At 44.9% G+C, this 26107-nt stretch overlaps 1 protein-coding gene across 1 annotated transcript in view; it reads right to left on the bottom strand.

Annotated features, from left to right (window-relative positions):
- Positions 1 to 17140, bottom strand: part of LOC306924100 (A-type voltage-gated potassium channel KCND2-like) — a gene marked incomplete at its 5' end in the record, with an annotated part of 78990 nt that extends 61850 nt beyond the window's left edge. The window contains 2 exons of the mRNA XM_079502449.1: positions 14447 to 14709; positions 16286 to 17140. Coding sequence (XP_079358575.1) covers positions 14447 to 14709; positions 16286 to 17140 — 1118 coding nt within the window. The remainder of the gene's footprint in view (positions 1 to 14446; positions 14710 to 16285) is intronic.
- Between the last annotated feature and the right edge of the window lie 8967 nt (positions 17141 to 26107).

The raw sequence follows: 26107 nt of genomic DNA on the forward strand, positions 1-26107 counted from the left end.
TCATAAGATTATGGGAATGGATCAGAGATGGGGACTTTTCCAGTAGGCTGTATGCCTGTATGTTCTCACGTCCATGTCAAAAATAAGAAATGTTACACAAATGAATGAAATGTTTGCATTTTACACACAGGTGGAAACAATAATCGTGAATGTGCCGTAGTGCTATACTGCAGTAGTAGTAAGTAAGCATACTGCAGTGCTCCTCTTAATATTTGGACAGAGGCCTGTGTAAAAACAGGTCTCTCTATGTATTCTGTCCATATTGTGGCATATTGTGTACATTTGTGAATTTACAGTACTATAGGTTTAAGTGTACGGTACTGTACGATGTAATGGTGTTGAACTGAAACTGCACAAATTTCAATTGTGTAATTTGGTTGAAAATTGTGTACTTATCTCCTGTTTCCAATGTTCCATGTTAGCTTATTGTAATTGATTTTTACATCCTATTCCTACTTGTAGTAATGGCCCAATCTCCTGGTGGTTCTTATCGTATCTCAGCTCTCTATAATGTGCCCATATTCAGTTTAATGTCCCTGCTGAATGCAATACATTTGGTGGGGCCAGTGACAGTGTCCTACTACAAAACAGATCTTATACAATCTGACTTTACTATCATGTTAATGGGGCTTTTTTTCCTGACTATTTTTTTTGTTGTGAATGGAAATCCAATAAATGTATGTTTGTGCTACTCTTGTTCCCTTATGACCGCTGCTCACTGCATGCTCTCCATGAAGCCTCTGGTACTGACATTGGCTGACTCAAGACAAGTACTACATCTAATCTACATCTGCTATCTGCATCCAACCCTTCTGCATTCAGCTCATCATGATTTAAAAAACTGCCTTCCTTCACGTGCAAACTTACTGCATTTGCACCTTGCACGTTTTACCCTAGAGCGTGCGTGTGGGTTTGTGTGTGAACGAGAGAGAGAGAGAGAGAGAGAGAGAGAGAGAGAGAGAGAGAGAGAGAGAGGGAGAGAGAGGGAGCGAGAGAGAGAGAGAGAGAGAGAGGGAGAGAGAGAGAGAGAGAGAGAGAGGGAGAGAGAGAGAGAGGGAGAGAGAGAGAGAGAGAGAGAGAGAGAGAGAGAGAGAGGGAGAGAGAGAGAGAGAGAGCGCAGATTAGGTATTCCTCATGGGTGGGAGAGTGACACTCAGTCAGTGCGTGAGCAGTGAGAGTGGGTGAGTGGGAGACAGCAGCTGTAACAACTGGAAGAGCTGCCGTTTTTAGTGACCACTGACCGGTCATCGCCAATGCCGAATCAACCCCTCCGAGGGCGCTACACCAAATCAAAAGGCCCCAATGCCCCATGCATGCGCGCTTGCATGTGATTCGCGCACGTGCGTTCAACGCACCACCAGCACTGTCGCCGCCGAGTCTTGACGTAAATTCTCCTTTCATTGTCAATGGCCGGTATGACAAAAAGCTGTATATAGGAGGGGCTAGTGCCCCTCAAAAAGGGGGGGGTACATACGAAATTATCCGTCAAAAGGCGCACTTGGCGACGGGTGAGTTAAGCTCAACTAAGTGTTAATCCGGGCCTGGTCATCGTTGCTCCGAGTAGAGCAGTGAGACTATATACTCCCAACCTGAGTCTACGGTTCCTCATCCTGCTTCACATTCATCTAATTATGCTTCAATACAAATAATTAAACTTAAGTAGAGGTGAAAAATAGCTCGACCTAGTAGTACTTGTGGCTGCTATGCTTTCCCCTCTAAACGCATTAAATTCAGTATTATGCGTGTCTTAAGTACCAGGTCTTATGACCTAACTTAAGACCTGGAGGCGTGATCAATGCCATTTGGCTATTCTGAGTGGCCAAACAGCATTGACCACGCCTCCAGGTCTTAAGTTAGGTCATAAGACATGGTACTTAAGACACGCATAATACTGCCTTAAGAGTTTTTGTAATTATTTTGTTTGGTTTTCTGAGCTCAATAGATTTTCTGTGGTCTGGGGTTTTCTGGCTCAAACAAGTCTTCTGATTTGCCTGTGGACTGTGAGAGTCCACACATCCCATATATGACATAGGAATTTGCCAGCAGATGTCACTGCCTTTCTTCATTGCAGCTCAAAATGCTTCGGAACACACAGAGAAAAACCCCGGACCACAGAAAATCCACTGAATTTTCAAAGGTTCAGGTTGGATGGGTGTAATGAGGTCATAAAACCTAAAACAAAAACAAAAAATAAAAATAAATGAAAATGAATGTCATGAAACCTTTAAAACATAATAAGAGTGATGATTCTTATTTTCTACATTGTCTTATTGTTATAGTGGGATCTTGACTGGTTGTCTTTCTAACGACCTGTGTAGGGTGTCGTAAGATGTATTCATCATGCACATTAAAAGAATATGGGCAGTTTGGGCACAAAGAAAAACACAACAGCACACCATCCTCGATCTCTTTCTTGAAACAATGGAAGTAATGTACACTATAGTAACAACAACACAGCGTATACCGTAGTGTTGGGGCTACAGTGAACATTGATTTGAACCTGCAAAATTGAACATCATAAGCCCCGCGGTGACAATAGCAAACTAAAAATAAAGGAGCAGCTGTGAGTCTAGCTCTCAACCAGCTCTCATTACAGTAAACATGCCAGTAGTGCCACCGCCGCGAGTGGCGTAATGTTCGCGCAGCCACGGCAGACATTAAACATGTTATTGACTCGGCTCTCTATGAAAACAAACAGTGGCGCGGCGGTGGCTGATTGAGGACAGACAAACAGAGTTAAGGAGCCTGAACTCACCCAAACACGGTGAAATAACACAGATTGGCAATTTACAGACTTGACGGTGATTTACGTCATGGGCCATTAAACTGTTAATAGTTTAACTCCTGCTTCTCAACTGCCGTATTAAGAATCTCTGTTGTTTAAAGGGCGAGGTCGCTTCTCGCCCTTAGGCGTCTTACTGGTTTACACTGTTATACAACAGTGACGCATGCCGAGAACAGGTGATCTACTGTACAAGCTTTACAGCACATTGTGTGGATGCAGCACATTGTGAGCTGTGAGATGTTTTTTCTGTACATGATCATTATTGTCGGGCACCATGGTGCCTCATAAAACAGAAGATAGAGCCAGCAGAGAGAAAGATTCCATTGTAGTATGGTATTTTTGTTGCATGAATTTCCAACAAAGTGATGAGAAAGGCATTATGTGTGTATGCATAACAGTGGCTGCACGACCAGACAAGCAATTTCCATCTGTATGTAAATGCTGAGCATGTAAATAAGCCACACAGCACGCACGCTTTCAAAATGAGATTGCCGGTGGGCCCTCCGGACGGTGATTTTCACACGCTATTTGATCCAGTGACACATGGCTCTTATATCTTGTACAACACGGTGGGCGTCAAGATAGGCCATAGTCAAATAATGGGCTATATATATGCCTGTATTGTATATGTGTGATTCGCCGCAGCTCGGTCAGGGTTTTTCTGGGCTAATAGACTAGCTGGAAGTGGAGTAAGGCAGAGAAAATGCTCTCTAACAACAGTGGGATTGGCGTGAATGTGTTTTCTCACATAGGCCTAGCTGTATCTCCCTCACGTCCTTTCATTCAAACTAACTTTAATCTTGTTCCGGAGAATTCCATTAATCTCTGAGGTTGCATTGCTCAGAGTACAAAAGGGAAAATGGGAGGAAAATGCTGAGCAATGCTGAGGGGGAAAAAAACAACACAAATGCCATATTTTTATGTTCTCACTTCTTTATGCTAGCTGAGTCCAAGCAGAGGACATGCCAGTCTATTTCTCTGTCTGCTTTCTGTAATCCGTTCAATGCAGCACATTCCTAGTGAATTCATACCCTGCACCACCGCAAACCAAATCCCAGCTATACTCTCACTCCAACCCTCTCACCCAAATAGCACGGATTGGCATTTCAGTACATACACGCCTAGAAAACCCCATACAGCACAATGCATACATATGACACTGAAATCCTCCTCCATAGACCGTGACGGAGGGGTGCCTCTGACGCCTCCGTCGCGGTCAAAACTGTAGCAGTGCAATATGGATTTTGGGGTTTTCTAGGCGGGTATGTACGGAGTTGCCAATTGGCCTGCCCTGGCACGGTACTGGTATATTGCCTCGAAGACGGGCTGTCAAAGAAATCAAATCAAATGTGGAGGACAGACCCATTTGCCCTTTCCATATAGATTATTTATCAATCTGACCGCCCACATCAGATCATACCTGCTTTCACAGTTTTCTCACATGCTGAGACACGCACACAAGCACGCACGCACGCGCGCACGCACGCACGCGCGCACGCACGCACGCGCGCACGCACGCACGCGCGCACGCACGCACGCACGCACGCACGCACGCACGCACGCACGCACGCACGCACGCACGCACGCACGCACGCACGCACACACGCACGCACAGACACACACTCACACACTCACACAGACACACACACGCACAGTGGCCTCACGTCAGCCTAACAGCTGGCCACAATCTCTTTTTCAGCTCATGGTCTGGTGACCACAGATACATTTTCATTTTGAACATTATTATATTGTCACCAAAAAAATAAAAGGAAACTGCAAAACACAATACACTCACGCACACACGCACGCACGCACGCACGCACAGCAAACCCCTGCTCTCTCTCGTCCTCTATCCCTCCCTCTTGCATTAAAATTGTCCATTTCTGTCCATTAAAATGGACAGAAAGGAGTTAGCACAATGGCTCTCTGTGTGGCACTCTTCCCATTAAGCCACCTGACAGCGGGATCGTAATGCCACTCTCTCGACAGAATGAAACTCTTCACTACCAGCTCTCACAATGCAATAATGTAACGCACGCACGCACGCACACACGCACGCACGCACGCACGCACGCACGCACGCACGCACGCACGCACGCACGCACGCACGCACGCACGCACGCACGCACGCACGCACGCACGCACGCACACACACACACTGTAAATGCCACAGTCATCGGTTGGTGGGTTGGTGCCTTCGTGGGTTGGTGGGTGTATTATGATGTGATCATCATAATACACCCACCAACCCATAAAGACAATGATCTCCATAATATTCTACAATGATGCCCAAACACTGTAATGTATTCTACTGAACACAAGAAAATATTCCCGCATCTCCGTAAGAGGCCTTTGCTAAAGTATGTTTCACCAGTTTCAAACCAGGGCCTCCACCCTCAGGGGGGCCTCCAAGCTCTGACTGATCGTCAGGCGTCAGTCAACCCCCTGCCACCCTTGGCCTTCTCTCTCACTCACTCACTGTGTTGCTCTCTCCCATGATGTTAAGTTACACCTATTTCCTGTTAATTACCTGGATAAAATGTGCAGCATTGGGAGGTAAAGGGGAAACCCTTATTACGACAGGATGAGGAGAGGTGTTCTTGCTATACGTAATCGTTGAGAGTAATGGCTGTGCGCGATATTGAACAGTCAAAACAATTTGTCCCGCAATACGCCTGTATCAAGAATAATCATGTCATTATATACTGTATGGGGGCCTCATATTTGGTCTTGAAACGGGCCTCCAGATTCCTAAGACCACTGGCACATCTCAGTGCACAATCTCAGTGCGTGTGCCTCTTTAAACAAAACAACAAAACAACAAAATAAGTGGTAAAAGTTCGAATTCTATCTGCCTCGCCTTGCTGCCCGTGCCAAAGGACTGAGTAATTTATATTATCCAAGCCAATGAATAGTAGATGATCAAGAACACATTTGTTATCTCTCGGGAGCAGATACAGTATGGGCTGGGAAAAAAGGCCCTCCGGATCTTTTCTGTACATTTCAATTCCATCCGACATGCGTTGAAGAAGTCTTGGTTTGGACTTCAAACAACGGCTTTGCTTCGCTTTACTGCATCTCCAGCCATGAAGTCAACACAACAGTGGGTGGAGAGGAAATGAGTAGACACTGAAGTACAGTTTTGAGGTATTTCTACTTTAGTTGAGTCTTTCCAATTTCCAGTACTTTTACTTCTACTCCACCACATCTCAGAAGCATGAAATATTGTACTTTTACTCCACTACATTCATTTGAAAACTTTAGTTACTATTTACTTTCTAGATATTGATTATTATTACTAAACATACACTAACCACTTCAACCCTATATACATTTCGGCCATTTGAAAATAGCCGATCTACAAGCTACAATGCACCGCATCGCATTGTGAGCTTTTTTATACTATATATATTTGAAAACTTGAAATGGGCCATTCTGCATAATGAGTACTTTTACTTTTCATACTTCATACATAGTAGTTCTACATTGCAGTATTGATACTTTTACTGAAAGTCAAACATTTGAGTATACTTTTTCCACCAGCGATTACATCAGACATTGACGTTGAAGTCTTGGTTTTGGACTTCAAACGGCGGCTTTTCTTCACTTCCCATCTCCAGCAAGTCAAAGCTTTTAGCATGGGAAGGCTTTGATTAGCCCCATTGGGTTGTATAGTGCAGTGCAGTGTACCATAGTGATTAGCCCCATTGGGTTGTATAGTGCAGTGCAGTGTACCATAGTGATAAGCCTGATAATGATGGGCTACACTGCGTCGGTGGTTTATGGACCGCTACATTGACCCTGCATGTCTGTTAACCTTGACTTCTCCCTCTCATAAATCACGGCGAAAGGTTTACTATGGTCCTCAACTTCGCCAGGACGTCTTTCGAGTCGTATTCCGTGGGTGGCACTGACCAAAACAACAATACTGGTATTAATGGCAGTCATGGCAGATCAGTAATGAGAAATCATCACTCACATTTACAGCATTATGTGTCACTAATCGAAGGAGGGATGTCGGTGTAAGCGAGCTTTGGCAGAAAAGTATGTTGTAAAAAACTATAATAAACACTACAGCGTGTGCACACATTCGTGGATGGAATGCTATCGGCGTGCAACTTATAGTCTTATTCACTGTCATTGTTAACACCCTGAGCCCACAGGACGGAGTTCTCCGCCCTATCAATTAGTAACGCCCAGCGCTCAAGACGGAGGATGGAAGAAGAAGAGGATGGGTGACATGATGCACACCAGACTCCACGGTGAACCATTCGGATGGTTTTCCATCAACAAGGACACTGCACTCGAAGTGACGATAGAACAACCCATCAGTGAGACCATTTTGCAACCAAGCATAAAATGACTTGTCTTTTAGTTCTACTGGATCGCTTGTCGACTAGTGCCTTCCTAACATATTAGTCTAGTTTTTATTTGTTGATGAAATTGTCAACATATTTACGCAGAGGGGGCAACAAAATGTGCCAAAAAGTGCCAAGCCGACCCTCATAATAACAATTTTCTCTGCGGCTCCGCCGCATGTGCTTCCTCACAAACGGCGAAAGTATAGCCGATCTGCATAAGATAATGCAGCGCTGTCGTCAGGAGGGGGCAGTAGGGCAAACACATCGTCAGCGATGTCCCTGGGGACGAAGTCACTATGTCCTTGGATCCCGTTGGGGCTCTTCACTAGCAGGTGAGCCATGTACAGTAGAAGTCACTATGTCCTTGGATCCCGTTGGGGCTCTTCACTAGCAGGTGAGCCATGTACAGTAGAAGTCACTATGTCCTTGGATCCCGTTGGGGCTCTTCACTAGCAGGTGAGCCATGTACAGTAGAAGCAGCCGATCCCGTTGGGGCTCTTCACTAGCAGGTGAGCCATGTACAGTAGAAGCAGCAGATCCCGTTGGGGCTCTTCACTAGCAGGTGAGCTATGTACAGTAGAAGCAGCAGATCCCGTTGGGGCTCTTCACTAGCAGGTGAGCTATGTACAGTAGAAGCAGCAGATCCCGTTGGGGCTCTTCACTAGCAGGTGAGCTATGTACAGTAGAAGCAGCAGATCCCGTTGGGGCTCTTCACTAGCAGGTGAGCCATGTACAGTAGAAGCAGCAGATCCCGTTGGGGCTCTTCACTAGCAGGTGAGCTATGTACAGTAGAAGCAGCCGATCCCGTTGGGGCTCTTCACTAGCAGGTGAGCTATGTACAGTAGAAGCAGCAGATCCCGTTGGGGCTCTTCACTAGCAGGTGAGCTATGTACAGTAGAAGCAGCAGATCCCGTTGGGGCTCTTCACTAGCAGGTGAGCCATGTACAGTAGAAGCAGCCATGTACAGTAGAAGCAGCAGTGACAAGACTACACAGAAATGTGTGTGGAATGTGGGATATATTAGAATATTGTAGCGATCCTGCAAAAGACCCGGCCGTAACTCTCTTGGTGTGGCTTGTTGCTCGCTATAGTCTGTCGAGTTGGAGATCAGGGTTCGAATCCAGCTCGGGGTGCTGAAAACGTTACAATATTGAGTAAATTGGCTACCCTATATAAAATAGACTGGGTCTAAACAAGACACTTAACCCTTAACTCGGAATTATGGCTCAGATTGAGCTGGATTGAACAACGCGCCGATGTTAGCGGCTCAATACTAAATGGTTACTGCTCCTGAAGACTCTTAAATAGACAATGATCACATTTACTTTAGATGATTTTCTATTTCGATTTAGCGTCCACTCCACTGCTACTAATAGTTGGGATGGGCAAATGGACAAATTTCACATATGTATGTGTACAAATGTACAGTGACAAATAAATACCCCCCCAAAGGATGTGGTGTGTGTTTGCTTGTTTGTGTGTCTCCATGCCTCAATAACCCCTGTCCTCCCTTTACTCCCTCTTCCCCCGTGGGTTTCGCTTGACTTGCAGCGTTTTCACAGCTGCTTTGAACGGTGCACTCCATTACACCTTAAATCGCTTAAAGAGATCTGAAGCGGCCCCAAAAAACTCCCTCTGCCGCTAATTCTCCCTGACGCTGTGGATCATCTAAGACTCTCTAGGGGAGGTGAGAGGTAGCGAGTATAACACGTCGTGAGCTCCGACGCGAGGTGCACACAAAGGTCCAACGCTGTCATCGTCATCACGATCCTTATACCTTGAATGCGAGCAATGGAGCGTGTTAAATCGAGCCACAAAAGAAATACCTATGAACCCACGCTGCTGTCTTCAAAGATATCACACACACGACAGTATATACGGTAGCACGGACAGGGATTATATTTTTTTCTGTGCCTTCGCGCTGATGATGAGTATTTGGCAAGGATGTTTTGACATGAAGAGATTTCTTGAGCTTTTATTGGTCACCCGGAGAAGCCAACAGAGATTAGGCTCAATAAATGAGTATAGCGTGAGTACGGGGCCTCTTTCTTCTCCTGTGTTTTGGTGGTGGCCCGTCATCAGCCTGCAGCGAGCAGGAGACACACAGCTGCACGGCGCTATTGATTCTCCTCCCGTGGTCTCCAGGCACCACTCTCTCTCTCTCTCTCTCTCTCTCTCTCTCATTCAGGCCGCCTGCCAAGTGGCTCTGAACAGTGGCTCCTGCTCCCACAGTGTCTGCACGTCTGCTTAACACATCGAGACCTGAAGAGCGAGGACAAGATTCTACAAAATGTCTTTCTAAAATCATGACAGTTTTCTGAAAAACCTTATGTTTCTATGTGTCAGTGGTTCTCAAACTATTTCATGTCAAGGACCCCCGGAATTATCCGTATTTGGCCGCCGACCCCCCCATCTGAAGAAATGTTGTTCCAAGGAGTCAGGGACCCCCCCCCAGAAGCAAAGATTTGAGTTAAATAGAAGATATACAAGCTCGTAGCACGGCCCTCGGTGCCGTGCTATGAGCTTGTAGATCTGCTATTTTTCAACAGCTAAAAGTATAAAATAGCGGTTAAAAGCTATAAGGCAACACGGACGCGTTGCAGGTCTCAGTGGCTTAAACACGATCAATGGGCCATCAGCGGGGAAGAGAGGAGCCTTTACTTCCACACAGGGTGTGAGAGAGAGCGTGCACGCTGCTGGGGGGAAATTGAAAAGATATGTGGTGGAAAGGCGTCATGATGATGCTACACTGGGCAGCTATCATAAGGCAAATGGATTGTTTTCAAAGCCACACACACACACACACACACACACACACACACACACACACACACACACACACACACACACACACACACACACACACACATACACATTTAGATATTTCTCTAAACAGCCTATTTAAAATGGCAAATGGTGCATTTATATAGCACCTTTATCCAAGGCGCTGTACAGAGTTTGTGCATCACATTCAGCCCAATCATACATCGATGCCGGAGGAAGCCATGCAAGGCACCAACCTGCACATCGGGAGCAATTAGGGGTTCAGAGTCTTACTCAATTAGACACTTCGACACTAACTCAGCCCACAGGGATGGAACTGGAAACCTTGTGGTTTGCGGTGAAGACACAAGTGTATAAACACAAACATTGAGTAAACACAAACATTGAAGACAAAGGGGGGGGGGGGGGGGGGGGGGCACCACTGACATAGAAACATAGGGTTTTCAGAAAACTTATAGGATTTAGAAGACTACTAACAAGACGTTTGTTTAGAAAATCCTGAGGCAAGGTTGGAGAGTGTGTGAAGTGTGTATCAACAAGTAACTCGACTCCGTCCGATCTTCCATTTAGGCAAAGCTCAGCAAAATTCACCATATTGGACTGCCAAGACTGTGTATATACTGTACGATGAATAGAGTTATGGGAGGGATAAAAAATCACACCCGTGTGAACTGAGTGGTGCAACTACACATTTATTGTTACAGTGACGTCACATACTAACCATAGCAACCATGCTCGTTTTTTTGGTACGAACAAACACGGGTACACGGGTACAAAGCCAGTTGTTGGAGTGGTTTGCACCACTCAAAAAGCAAGTATTCTCATTTCAGACACAAAATAATCTATATTGATATGATGCATGATGCATTGTGCATACAAATCACACCCGGGTGAAGTGAGGGGCACTCTTATCAACTTTCAGTGATGTAATAATGATGTAAAACGGTGACAAAACAAATAGTAAATTCTCTTTATTGTCGTTTTTAAAACAAACATTGAACTAAAAACAAACATTAAACCTGTATGGGCTAGCGCCACTCAAAAATCAGACCTGTCTGAAGTGAGTGGTGCTGTACTGTACTGTACTGTACTGTACTGTACTGTACTGTACTGTACTGTACTGTACTGTACTGTACTGTACTGTACTGTACTGTATGGTTTTTGAGTGGTGCTAGTCACTCCTATGCGGAGCTATGTGTGTGACGCACGCACGCACGCACTCACTCACTCACTCACTCACTCACTCACTCACTCACTCACTCACTCACTCACTCACTCACTCACTCACTCACTCACTCTCTCTCTCTCTCTCTCTCTCTCTCTCTCTCTCTCTCTCTCTCTCTCTCTCTCTCTCTCTCTCTCTCACACACACACACACACACACACACACACACACACACACACACACACACACACACACACACACACACACACACACACACCACACAAATTGCTCACACATCACAGGCAGACAAGGCTATTTTCTGATGTCTCATTACCTCTGACTTTGATATAAAAAAGGCAACATTACATTATCTAGGCTGAAATGACTAGGCTCAATTCAAGTGCAGTGCAGCGGTATTTTTCAACACAGAATGTATTTGATCTTCCCTCGGTGTATAATTGACTTATGACTTCAGCAATTGAAAACTGCGGTGGTGTTATTTAGAGGTGCAGCAAATCAGCGTATAGAATAAAAGGCTGAGGGAACTGTTGACTGTGGGTGGTAAGTTTAATTAACCCATTTAGACCTGAGGACAATTCTACAAATGTCTTCTAAATCCTGACAGTTTTCTGAAAAACCCATGCATGTTTCTATGTCAGTCGTTCTCAAACATTTTCTCCAAAGGTATTGGAAATCTGAAGATAAAGTACAAATACCTCAAAATTGTAGCCTACTTAAGTACAGTACTTAAGTAAATGTGCGTAGCTACTTTACACCACTGCCAATCAATGGGTAAACAAGTTAGTATCCTGCTGCAATGAGAGAGAAAAAAACATTTCAGCACCTTGGACAGCGTCACCAAATAGACCAGGAATGCAGAGGGGAAAAAAACGTTTCAGCACCTTGGACAGCGTCACCGAACAGAGCAGGAATGCAGTGGGAAACAAATATTTCAGCACCTTGGACAGCGTCACCGAACAGAGCAGGAATGCAGTGGGAAACAAATATTTCAGCACCTTGGACAGCGTCACCGAACAGAGCAGGAATGCAGAGGAAAAACTATAGTGAACAAAATAACTCAAGCGAGCCACAGAGAGCTCGCTCCCTCGTCAATATACGTTAATTTAAAGATAATTGTCCTATAACCGTGATTAATTATTTTATGCTGCATCGGCACTTTTCAGCCCGTACGAGCATGAAATTAGCATTCAAATATTTATTACACCCTGCATGGAAAGACGTCACTCTGCAGGCAGCGGCGGTGGGGAGACACTGGAGAGTAGGGGTGTAACGATATAGTAACGAAATATTGATTTTAATTTAAAAAATCAAAGTATAGATGTCTTCATCAGAGAGTTCTATTCCATCTTTGACGTTGAGGCTAATTACATTGGACTGGCCAAGTCTATGCAATCAACCAAGCCACCTGAGGGATAATGAATAACTCTGAGAGCTGTATCACGCATGGCTCGTGCAAAAGTAAAAATAAAAATGTAATAGTATGCTATTGCTGTTTTTGAATGAAATATTATTACAGTCAAAAAAAAAATCAAAGTATATCGAATTGGAAACAGCAAATATCGTATCATATCGTTGGACTTTGTATCGTATCTTTTTGCAATGGAAATAATCGGTATCGAATCGTTTTGCAATGGAAATAATACAATTTTATCAGTATTTGTGCATTGTATTTGGCAATTTTAAGAAGAAAAAAATAAAAAGATGGGTTTAATTACTTTTCCATTCCATATCGCTACAATTAGTCTATCAAAAAATTTGTGTATTCCCTGTGTTCATGTCAAGGCGTGGGTTTGTCCATATGTGTTCAAGTACAATGTCCAGAATCGCTGTGTTTACTCATTTATATCCATAATAATAAATCTTTCCCTTAAAAAACCTACACTATCCACAAGTTTCACACATATTTAATGTATTACGGATAGCCGGTTGTCCAGAACCAGCACAAAAGCCTCTTCCCGGGCTCTGGGCCCTGATCACCCCTATATCTATATGTAGCTGGCCTGTTCTGACATAATGAATTTCATTTTTAATTAATTGCATTTTTATTGCGCTTTTACGTGCCTACTCAAAGCACATACAATGGTTCATTCATTCATACATTGGGAGGTGAAGCAGCGAACGCCAGCGTCCTCACTTCCCACATTCACACACCAATGGTGGCGAGCTCACACCGATTGTTCGGTGTGAGTCACAATGATTGTTCTGACATCACAATGATGCGCAACCTCGCCCTTTATTAGCCAATTGATCACACATGTTGCGTTCATACGGGCAAATGAAAGATGCAGTCTACCATTCATTGTCAATGGAAGCCAGCGACATGACGTTGCAAAGACGGAACGATGCATGTAGCTGCTCCAAATCAACTCACAACACGTCTTTGCATCATTTCATCTTCCCGCACGAATGCACCAACACCTGATCAGCCCCAAAAGGGAACTGATCACCCCTAGATCTACATGGAGATATGGAGCTGGCCTGTTCTGACATCACAATGATGTTCTGACAGTGCCCGGTGCCGAGGCCGTTGGATCACCGGTTGTCCAGAACCAGCACAAAGCCTCCGAACCAGCACAAAGGCTCCAGACAGGGCACAAACCCAGATCACCCCTACATCTCCATATATGGAGCTGGCCTGTTCTGACGTCACAATGATGTTCTGACATCACAATGATACGCGCCCTTTATTAGCCAATTGATCACACCTGATCACCGCCTGTGTACCAAATCTTATCCAACAAACGACAACTAAATATTCTTTAGTTTTGGGTCTGCGAGGATATACTGTAAATCTCATCAAACTGTGGTCCGTGCATGGCTCAAAATGCCGAATAAACTAGAAATGCACTCTGTCAACTAGAAATGCACTCTGCACAACCCTAGGCCTATATGGCCTACTTGAGCGCAAAAAGAGTGTGCAAGTACTGCTACTAACTAATGTCTATTACAACTGCTGTTCTAAATCCTTTAGACCCGTTATTGACCTTATACCAACCTTACATACATACATACATACATACATACATACATACATACATACATACATACATACATACATACATACATACACACACACACACACACACACACACACACACACACACACATACATACATACCCAGCCGATCACCAAACGTACCTATACGTCATCAAGAATAGTGGTCCCCTATTGGCCGGTGGACAACACCGACATACCCAGCCGATTACAGCATTTGCGTGCTCTGCTTGCGCTAGTATTAATGGACCTCGATATATGGAGAAAGGGTACACTGCTGCAACACATCAGCGGAGCAGCCTACAACAACAACCACATACAACCATTCACCTTACCCGAGCGTTGTCATGGTGACGATGGTGTACCAGAAGGCGGCGGGGATGGAGGTGAACTTGCTGGCGGTCGAGCCCTTCTCGGCGTAGAACATGACGGTGGCGAAGATGATGATGGCCATGGTGAGCGAGAAGAGCAGGAAGCCCAGCTCCGAGGCGCAGCTCTTCAGCGTGTAGCCCAGGATGCGCAGCCCCGCCGAGTGGCGCGAGAACTTGAAGATGCGGAAGACGCGGAAGACACGCAGCGTCACGAAGGCGCCGCTCACCTTGGTTGGGGAAAAAGGGGTAAAAATCATCAGCCCTCAACGGCTTCTGACAGAAATATGGGACGGGCATGGGGAGGGACCCCTCCCCTATATACTGGGCGGGGATATTCTTTCTTTTTTACATGAGGTGAGGTGCATGGGTGTTCTCATGTACTATAGAGCGTCAGTCTCGCCCCCTTTCAGAACGACGAGAGCACCAGGAAATAATTCCCCATTCATTTTTCCCATATGTTTCAAAAATAATTTATTTAAGCATGTAAGCCTCGGACAAAGCCAACAGCCGAGTTGACAAATCATGACAATTAATATATTTTTTTGGGCCGAACAAATCATTTGAAAGAAGAAAAAAAAATAGTTTTTCTTCTTTCCAATTATTTGTTCGGCCCAAACAAATGTGTTTTATTGTTATAGATTTGTCAACTCGGCTGTTCGAGGCTTACAGATCTTTAAAGAAATACCTTTTGAAACGTCTATGGGGAAAATTAATGGGGAATTATTTCCTGCATGGTGCCTCGTTGTTCTGAAAGGGGACGCTCTATTACGTGCTGAAAAGGGATTTTCAATCCACACCTCCTGGGTTTGAATCCTGCTTGCACCACTGTTTTTGTGCCAGTCGCAAACAATTATTATTTTTATTTTTCAGATAAAGTCAAGTTTTAGGCTCAAACCACACCAATGCAACTCCTTGCAACATGCCATTGGGAATAATGGTTGCAACTTGCAAGTAGTTGCAAGGAGTTGCATGTGGCCGTGTCCAGGCAGAAGAAGTTGCATGCAGGCGACCCTCTGGTGTGGTTAGGGCATTAGACCACAACGCAGTCTGTGAGGTTAGGGCTAATAGTGTTAGGGAACCCAGCTAACATTAACCCTGTCCCTAACCATAACTTATGGTTAGGGACAGGGTTAGTGTTAGCTGGGTTCAGAAATACATTTATCACAATGTATTTCTATCATAAATGCATTAATCAGATGGTAATTTCAACAGAAAGGCATGCAGTTTAATACCAGACGGCTATTTCTGTCAGAAATAACATTTATCACACTGTATTTCTATCAGAAATGTGTTAATAATCAGATGTTAGGCCTATACAGCATGTGGTTTTTAATGTCAAGGACCCCCAGAATCATATACTTATCAGCCTGCGGACCCCCCATTTGAAAATATATCCCAAGGACCCTCATAAGAGAAGATTTTTGAGGCTCTATAGCAGTCATTTCAACCATTTTCATTTGAAGGTCCTCCCGGTTTGACCTGAATTAGGGGCTAAGGTCCTTAATGGCGTTTCTATGTCTGGGATTTGTATTGTAAAATCAAAGTTAATTTAACTCTGAGAGAGTTACAGTCCCATAAGGGTCCATTTGGTTCCTATAATATAATTTAGCTGGGGACCCCCTGGAACTCCCTCAAGGGCCCCCGTGGTCGGACCCCAATTTGGAACCTGAATACACAGAAGCCGGTTGAGTTGAGGGCTGACTGATTCCACCCCGCGGCCCAGCCTGTTGCCTTAGCCCCGTCCAGCACCCCCCCTCCCCCCCGTGGCGCCGGGCCTGCCGCGGGCCGCCTTAATGTGCTCACCTGGTCGTTGTCGGACATGACCAGGCCGATGTAGTAGGGCATGATGGCCACCACGTCGATCACCGACATGACGCTCTTCATGAAGCGGTAGCGGCTGGGCGCGGCGATCAGCCGCAGGATGTACTCGCCCGTGAAGATTAGGACGCACGCCGTGTCCAGGCAGAAGAAGGCCAGCGAGTAGCGCTCGCCGCAGGACAGCTCCTTGCTGCCGGAGGAGGAGGGTCGGTACGCGCCGCACGGCACCGTCTCCACCACGTTGGCGCCCACCGACACGGCGATGAAAAATCCCGTGACGTAGTAGAAGACGAGCGCCATGGTGCTCGTGTGCGGGTTCTCGAACGCGCGCCACAGGTACTCCCGCTTCGACAGGTTGGTGGGCGGCGCGTCCTTGCTGGCGTCCATCTCCGCGTCGTCCTCCAGCCGCTCCACGTTCTCGCGCCGCCGGTCCTTGTACTCCTCGTAGCAGCAGTCGCCGATGATCTCGGGGATTATTCCGAAGAAGGCGAGCTCCTCGTCGTAGGCGGAGATGCACTCCGCGCGCGGGTAGTGCAGCTTGCCCGTGCGGTAGAAGTTGAGGATGTGCCTGAAGATGTCCGGGTCGCGGTCGAAGAAGTACTCGTTGGTCTCCTCGTGGAAGAAGAAGTCCCGCTCCGTGCTGCCCAGCAGCGTGTCCGGGTAGCGCTCCAGCGTGTTCCGCCACGTCTGGAAGCGGCTGCCCGACACGTTCAGGACGATCAGTCCGTCCTGGGCTCTCTTCCGCTCCTTCGGGGGGACGGGCATGGGCGCACTGGCCACGGGCATCCACCCGATGGCCGCGGCGCGGGCGAAGGGGAGCCATGCCGCTACGCCTGCCATGCTTCTTAATTGACCCCTATATACTGGCTATAAGATCCAGACACCCTGGTTCGGTTTGTCACAGTGCTACGGCCCGGAGGACATGGAATGCATCTGGGGGGGAAATAAGAGACAGAGAAAAGAACAGCAAACGAATACTGACTGTTTAATAGGCATCTCATCTGTAGCAGCGTGGTGGAAGGAGCGGGATACAGACAGCGGTTTAGCTTATATGATTGTGACAAATTAAGTCTACATGTTTGGTAAAAACGCGTTTAATATATAAACCAGATCCTGCGCATCATGGCATTGTTGCATGTAAGCATATATAGCAAGGCTACAATAGCCTATGCAGTCACTGTAGCCTATACTGTTCTGTCATACACTAGCCCTATACTTTGCGACAAAATGAAACCATAAATTAGACCTCGACAGCGTAACGCATCAATAAAACAAAGAATGGAATGTTCTTCGAAATCTATAAGTATAAACCCACCTTATAGCGCAGGCGACTCTTTAAACTGCAACGCAAGTTGAATGTACAGCCATAGTCTCACAAGACCATCCGCCACCCATCAATCTCCTTATTGCGGTGCTGGAGACAGAGAAAGACTAGTATAAAAAAGAGAGAGAAAAAAAGAAGAAGCAGAAAGAAAGGAAAAGAAAAGAAAGGAAAAAAACGCCGCATCAACAAGTTAAACGATTCAAGCCGTAGTTTCTTCAGTGAGTGGTCATTCGTCCAAGCAGTGTATTTCTCGCTGACCATCCGCATGGGAACGGACGGTGGTCACTGAGATATCGCATGCGTTTTTTTTTTCCTCTGCAGCTTCTCTCTCTCCTCAATAAACTCTGCTTCTCTCATCGACTGCAAGACCACCACCCACCCCCCTAGGAAGTGACTGAGAGAGAGAGAGAGAGAGAGAGAGAGAGGAGTGGTCCTCTGCACACAAACCATGGGCTTGCTTGCTCACTGTCTGCAGGGGGAAGTCATCAACGCGTAACGGTCATATCGCCGTTACGCGGTCATATGCAAGTATAGGAAGGTTTCTCCAAAACCTTTCCTGCGTTTTGGGTATAGTCGCGGCGAGTGGGTTTTGCTGTATAGCACATCACGTGACTTCGGCGTTCTTCGTCGACTTGCCCAATTTGCATAATTATGCATTATAAAAAACATATGCGTTTTATGCAGACGTTGTGATTGTAGTCTGTTGTTGCTGAACTGGCGCGTGTTGAAAAGTAAATTTAAAGTTGTCTTTTTTATAGAGGTTGTAACAGTCTTGCGTGCATTATTTAAATACATAGCCGATAATTCGTTATTCCTTGATACATATACATCCCTCGTGATTAATATTTTCACTTGAATAAGATCATGAATATAAGATGGACTCTGTCTTTCCTAAAGAAGTGTAATAATAGATGTTATTCATGGCATGTGTTGCAACCACGAGAGCTTTAAGCCGGTGGGAGTCTGAAGTATAGCTCTCTCCATGCAGCTCAGCGCGAGATTCAAGGCAGCTGTGTCCACTTGGGACGCATGTGTTGCATGCAGGCAGGCTGAGGCAGGCACACACGCACACACACACGCACGCACGCACGCTATCTCGCACGCGCGCGCGCACACACGCACACACACACACACACACACACACACACACACACTTGAATTATTTTATTTGGATCTGCACAAGAGGCGCAATACAATAGATTCAAACACTGATCAGAAGAATTAAGGTTTCATTATATGGTCCAACCAAGATATCTGACATGACCCGGACATCACCGGACATCTTCAGGCACGCCCCCCACTGCTGCACATGCTTAACACATCACAGAGGAAAAAAGATAGCACATTGATGACACAGCTATAAGCTGCTAACTATACTACTTGGCACTACTATAGACAGGATGTTTTTTTCTCCTTTAAGCCACCTAAGGATAAGATAGACAGACTGCCCATAATAGCTGAGACAGAACAGTATTTATTTATAGCCAACTTTTTTGCATTTGTCTTTTGCAATCCACCCAATTGCAGACCTCTGAGCACAAGTTTATGGACATGGCCCAGACTTCCCTTCACACACGCACCGAGACTCTCTCTCTCTCTTTCTCTCTCTCTCTCTCTCACACACTGGTGTTCAAATCAACCCAACTGTTTTCTTCTGAGTACGGAAATGAGGTATTAAAGGGATAGTTCATATTTTTTTTAACTTAAGCTATTATGAAATACTTGCCATTAATATAGTGGTTGCAACTGTATTGATATAGTCCCGTGGTGCATGGGAGTTCTGCTCTGGTTTTGGTGAAATATTTTTGTGGGGGGCACTGGGGCCCTGGGGGTCACGCATTAAAAATAGATTACAGTAACCCACAAAACTAACGTCATTTGCATTGTTGACCTATTTCTAAAATATTAGTGCAACTTTCATTCATTTTTGACCCCTCTATCACACAGAACTATGTTTTTTGTGTCCATATCCCCAATTTTAGCGACACTGCGGGCTGGCTCCCTGTAACCTTTAGAATTGTTTTTAAGAATGTATTGTTGACTTTTAAAGCCCTTAACGGCCTGGCATGTGCCGGTCCGCTGCTTGAGGTCCTCCAACTTAGCCCTTCTAGTGGTCCCTAAAACTAATCTGGTGACCATGCAGGCCAGGGCGACAGGGCTTTTGCAGCCAGGGCCCCTACTCTGACCTCAGGGTTGCTAGTTCCCTCACAATTTCTAAAACAAATTAAAGACACATTTATACAGAGAGCCAGGCCTTTTTTAACCCCCAGCACTTCATACCTTTCCCCCTCTGATAGTGTTGTTGTTTAATTGTGTCTGTAATTGCTGACTGTGATGCTTGTGATTGCTTGATTGTTTTATTTTCTTTGGAACATTGTTTAAAAAGGTTCTATATAAATAAAGTTGTAAATAAAAGTTGTGCTAATATTTTAGAAATGGGTCAACAATACAAATTACCTTAGTTTTGTGGCTTAATTTACTTTTAATGCGTGGCCCCAGTGCCCCCCACAAAATGACCAGAACTATACTTAATATTCTGCAAAACCAGAGCAGAACTCCCACCACGGGACTCGGGCAATCAATTCATACAGTTGCAACCACTATATTAATGGCAAGTATTTCATAAACTTAAGTTCAAAAATTGTGAACTATCCCTTTAAGAATGACCCAACACGACAGTCTTTATTTGGCTGTCGTGTCGGCTTTATTTACACTTTTGTTCTTAAGAAACTTTGGCCTATTCGTGCTGAGGTTTTCAGCACCATGGAGAGCACCACATGGAGATCACCTTTCCTTTCTCAGTCGGGGAAATGTCAATATATGTCACCATATGTAGCATATAATTAGGTGCACCGATTCCCGCTTTGATAAACGTGCCTTTGGGAAATTAATTAGATGTAAATCCCCCCAAAACACTCAAAGCCTCATTTGCATTATCATCACCGTGTGCACTTTTGCCCAAGAGTGGGGATTTATCTATCTACTAAATGACTGCCAAAAGAAAGGCCTATACCAGCAGCACACTGTATTAAAGAGCCAAGCAATTTTAATAGCACAACCATACCAGAGCACAATTCACTGCAGCAGTGCTCATGTTGTTGACTAAAGTTTTTGATATTTAGTCGACTATAAGACTAGACTAAGACTAAACCATTTCAGAAGACTGATGTGGTATTCAAAAGACTATATAAGACTAAGAGTAAACATTCCATTAAGACTAAAAGACTATGATTTTTATATTTAGTCAACTAAGACTATCAAATCAATCAAATCAAAATGTATTTGTATAGCACATTTCTAAAAGTGCTTCACATCACAGAACATAATAACATACAGTATAGCCTACATATAGAGGCAAAAAGAGAAGAAGAGGATAAGAAGACCAAGAAAAGCAAAAAGGAAGGAAAAGCATTAAAACACAGTGTCAAAACAGAGCAGCATATCAAAAAACAATGAGCAGTAAAGGTACATTGTCTACATTGGACTAAACAATCGGACTAAACAATTTCAGAAGACTAAATAGGACTAAGTAGTCTAGTAGCCAGCCCATAGAGCCCCATTGTGAACCCGGACATGTTGAGTACACCAAGGTTTTATGTTAGAAATGTTGAGTATGGGTCCCCAGCATGTAGAAACTGCCGGATGCTATCTTGCAAATGTTGAGCAATTTTCATAATTGGCATAATATGTGACCATACCAATTACAACCTATAGAAGGCAAAATATTAAAAATGTCATCATGCTTTGTGTAGCATGTGATGTGTCAAACTAGGGGGTTTTCATGATGCTGAATCCATTCCAAGCATTAGTTTAGCAAAAAACCACTCATTGCACTCACAAATTGATGATGTCAGCACATTTGGGCATTTGGACAAGTGGGCATGGCCGTTTTAAGCCCAATGAGTGTTTTTTTTGCAAAACTAATGCTTGGAATGGATTCAGCATCATGAAAACCTCCTAGTTTGACACATCACATGCTAGATAAAGCATGATAACATTTTGAATAATTTGCCTTCTATAGGTTGTTAATGGTATGGTCACATATTATGCCAATTATGAAAATTGCTCAACATATGCAAGTTAGCATCCGGCAGTTTCTACATGCTGGGGACCCATACTAAACATTTCTAACATAAAACGTTGGTGTACTCAACATGTCCGGGTTCACTTTTTGGCTACTAGGCTAAAGACTAAAATAGTGTGTCATTCAAAAAACATTACCACTCTCACAGCATTTATAAAGGACAGCCTCAATCCATGTCATATATTATATACCCATGCACGCATGATTAAAACTGAAATGGGGGGAGTGTGAGCCGTGGTGGAAAAAGTACTCAAACGTTTTTACTCAAGTAAAAGTATAAATACTGCAATATAGAAATACTTCATTACAAGTAAAAGTCCGGAATTGAAAAAAGTATTGGCATCAAAATGTACTTAAAGTACCAAAAGTATATATAGTCATTGTGCAGAATGTCCCATTTCATGTAATCAAATGTATACAAATATTTTGAAAATATCTGTCTGTCTGTCTGTCTGTCTGTCTGTCTGTCTGTCTGTCTGTCTGTCTGTCTGTCTGTCTGTCACATATATAAAACGAAAATCAGGACCAGCAGTGTATATTTATTTTTATATCAATACAAAATAATAAGCATAAAATCCCAAAGTGCAGTGCATTAAAACTGAGCAGCATATTCAAAATAAAAAAACAAAACAGCTAAAGTGCATTTTATTTTACTTAAGAGTTCAGTAGCCTGACAGTCCCTGGGTAGAAGCTGCATGCGTTTGAGCCTTTCAGTCCTGGCTTTGATGGAGCGCAGCCTCCTACCCGAGGGGAGCGGGGCAAACAGTTCATGGGCTGGGTGAGTGGGGTCCTCCATAATGCGAGCCGCAGTGCTCTTGCACCTGCTGGTGTAGATGTCCTCGATGGAAGGGAGATTGCTGCTGTGGGTGATCTTCTGGGCGTTTTTCATCACCCTCTGCAGCACCTTCTTGTCAGCAGCAGAGCAGTTCCCATACCAGGTGGTGATGGAGAATGTGAGAGTACTCTCCACCACACACCTGTAGAACGCCTCCCGCACTGAGGTATTGAGGCCAGCTTGTCTCAGCCTCCTGAGCAAGTAGAGGCGCTGGTGGGCCTTTTTTAAGATGTTTGAGGTGTTTGTGGTCCACTTCAAGTGCTCTGAAATGTGCACCCCGAGGGAAGCTAGGGACCCTTTCCACCATAGCTCCATTTATGAACAGGGGGAGGGGAGGGGCATGTTCTCTTCTTCTGAAGTCTACAACCATCTCCTTCGTTTTCCCTATACGTTGATACAGAGGCTATTCTCTGCACACCAGTCCACTAGGTCTGTCACCTCCTGCCGGTACGACGACTCATCATTGTGGGATATCTGTCCCACTCCAACCGTGTCGTCTGCACATTTCACAATATGACTCCCCGGTTGTTTTGCTGAGCAGTCATGCAACAGGGGGCTCAGGACACACCCTTGGGGGGAGCCGGTGTTGAGGATGATGGGAGATGACGAGGTGCCGTTTATCTTGACGGACTGCGGCCGGTGAGTCAGGAAGTCCAGGACCCCGTTGCAGAGATTTGGTGTTAATCCGAGCAGCAGCAGCTTGTTGGCAAGAGTCTGTGGAATGATGGTGTTAAATGCAGAACTGAAATACAGAAAGAGCAGCCTGACATACAAGTCCCCCCCCCCCCCCCCCCCTCCAAAAGGGTGAGAGCAGTATGTATGACAGGCGACACTGCATCTGAAGTAGAACGGCTCTTCCTGTATAGGCATACTGGTGCCACTGGTGGGCCATGACCAGCTATAGAGAGCTATAGAGATTGTTGTCCTAAACAGACATTAAATGCCATTGATACAATGAATGGAGAATTTACGTCATATGTGTCTGAGCAAATCGATATGTTATGGCATGATGATGTACGATGAAAAGAGCGAGTAAAATGGCTATTTTTGAGTGGTGTAAACCACTCCAACAACTGGCTTTGTACCCGTGTTCGTACAAAAAAAATGAGCATGGTTGCTATGGTTGCTATGGACATTACGTCAGACCACAGCTGAACAGGCTATATAAGACCTCGCACCACTCAGTTCACACGGGTGTGATTTTTTTAATCCTACACAAAGATCAAAGAACAAAGAACAAAGAACAGCGGACTGACCTCATGCTTCCTTCTATGCATGAGGAGTCCAAACTGCTTCTTTTTACCTGATGGGGGGAGTTTCCCCAGCCGGACGTATGGCGTGGAAGGAACACGTTATTCCGACCAGTTCCTTTCCCCTCCATCAGGCGCCCCGGCTGGCCAGGGGGAGGTAGTTTAGAGACCAGGATATCTTATCTTATCTTATCCCATTAACCCAAGAAGAAAAACAAAACAGAAAGTGTTGTACCCTGCCTTTATTTTCTTTTAATTTTGATCGGCCCAAAACATTGTGTTTATAGTTATGATTTGTCACAACTTGAGTTGGCTTTGTCTGCGGCGTAAACGTCTTGAATTAAATACTTTTTGAAAAGCCTATGGGGAATTATTTGCTAGGCCACTCGTCGCCATTCACTCCAAGTGTCTGTTCTTCCTCAGGAAGATGAGGAAGTTTCAGGTCCGACCATCGATCCTGCAGGCTTTCTACAAGTCTTTTGTAGAATTAATAATGACCTTCAACATCACATCATGGTTTGGTGTGATGCGTGCCATCAACCGGAACCCTCTCGACAGGGTGGTTAGGATCAGTGGCAAGATCATTGGGAGGGACCAGGAGTCACTCAGCAGCATCCATAAAAAACGGACAATAAAGAAGGCCTCTCAAATAATAAACACACACACACCCTCCATAACCACTACGAACTAATGCCCTCAGGCCGGCGATACAGAGCATCAAAACTCACTAAAAGGGGCTCAGCTAGCTTTGTGCCCACCTCCATCAGACTCTTGAACGCCTAGGCTGAAGAAGTTTCCGAAAGGAAAAATAAAGTTCTTTGAAGTTTGAAGTTGAAGTTGAAGTTCTGAAAGGGGGCGGGTCAAACTAAGGGTTTTCTAATGAGATTTAGAAAATGTTGCCTTACGTAGGTTGTTATTGGTGGCCATATGGATTTGGCCACTGTGGCGACCCTGAAGGTCGCTGGCTCGGGCGCCCTAGCTACATCATTATTGCATGCCCTGGGCTACATCTGTGCAAAATGTGGCGCTTTTAGACAAATTGGTGTGAAATATCACACCACTATTTCCCTCCATCAGTGTATCTACGGATCAATTAAAATGGAATCAAGTAATGAGGCTTTGTCCTTTAGTGATGAGGGTATAAGATTTAAAAAATAAAAATAAAAATAAAGGATGGTTCTGGGTGTTGTGATGTGTATGATTTTCATGACATCCACCTCATTTCTAAGAAAAAATCCCAGCAGTTGTTATAGAGTAAAGTGAACTCCAGTCACAGTGTGGTTTTCATACCTTCTATAATGATGATAATATCCTGACAGTGCATGCTGCCACCCCCGGCTGGCCCTGACATATTCCTGCTGGCACTTTGGTCGTGTACCACTTGAAGTGACTCCATCCCGTGGGATTAAACTGTGTAATAGGGATAAATTGTGTCAGATGGGCCTGAAGTCTGCTCCTGTGTGGTGTAAGAACATGCCCATATTTACACAGCGTTACAATGCTCAGACACCAGATAGATTCTAACACGCACACACGCACGCACGCACGCACGCACGCACGCACGCACTCACACCGACTGCTCGGTTTTTGTATTCTTTATTTTGTTTTACTGAGAATAAGGTTAATAGAAATAAATGTAGGGTTATAGGCATAGTTTTACTGGGGTTAAGTTTAGATATAAGGTTAGGTTTAACCGTTTAAGCATTATTTACTTAGGTTACTTTAGGAATACCAGGCCGCGCATCGCAGTTCCGCCAGCTGTATGCCTGGGCCCTGGGGCGAGTTGGTGAGTGTGTGGCCTGTTTTCTCTGCTCTATATGTAGTGGGTTCCAGTCCATAATCCAGTCCAGTGTTTTCTCTGCTCTAGAGTGGGGTCCAGACTCCAGTCCAGTGTTTTCTCTGCTCTATAGTGGGGTCCAGACTCCAGTCCAGTGTTTTCTCCATTAGTGGGGTCCAGACTCCAGTCCAGTGTTTTGTGACTCCAGTCCAGTGTTTTCTCTGGTTTATATAGTTAGTGGGTTCCAAAATCCAGTCCAGTGTTTTGTGACTCCAGTCCAGTGTTTTGTGACTCCAGTCCAGTGTTTTCTCTGGTCTATAGTTAAGGTGGCCTTACACTAGCCGATTTTTTTCAATCTGAAATCTGATAGCGCCACACACTACAGGATAATCGGAGCGGGGCAGAGCAAATATCAAACATTCTTGATGTTGATCGGGACGATCCCGATCGCGCTTTGAGCGGCCCCGAGCAGATCGATTGAATCGGGCACCCCCCGAGCGTCAAAAAATGCCCGATTATCGGCTAGTGTAAGGCCAC

Source organism: Electrona antarctica, assembly GCF_951216825.1.
Source record: "Electrona antarctica genome assembly, chromosome: 5".
Lineage (NCBI taxonomy): Eukaryota > Metazoa > Chordata > Actinopteri > Myctophiformes > Myctophidae > Electrona > Electrona antarctica.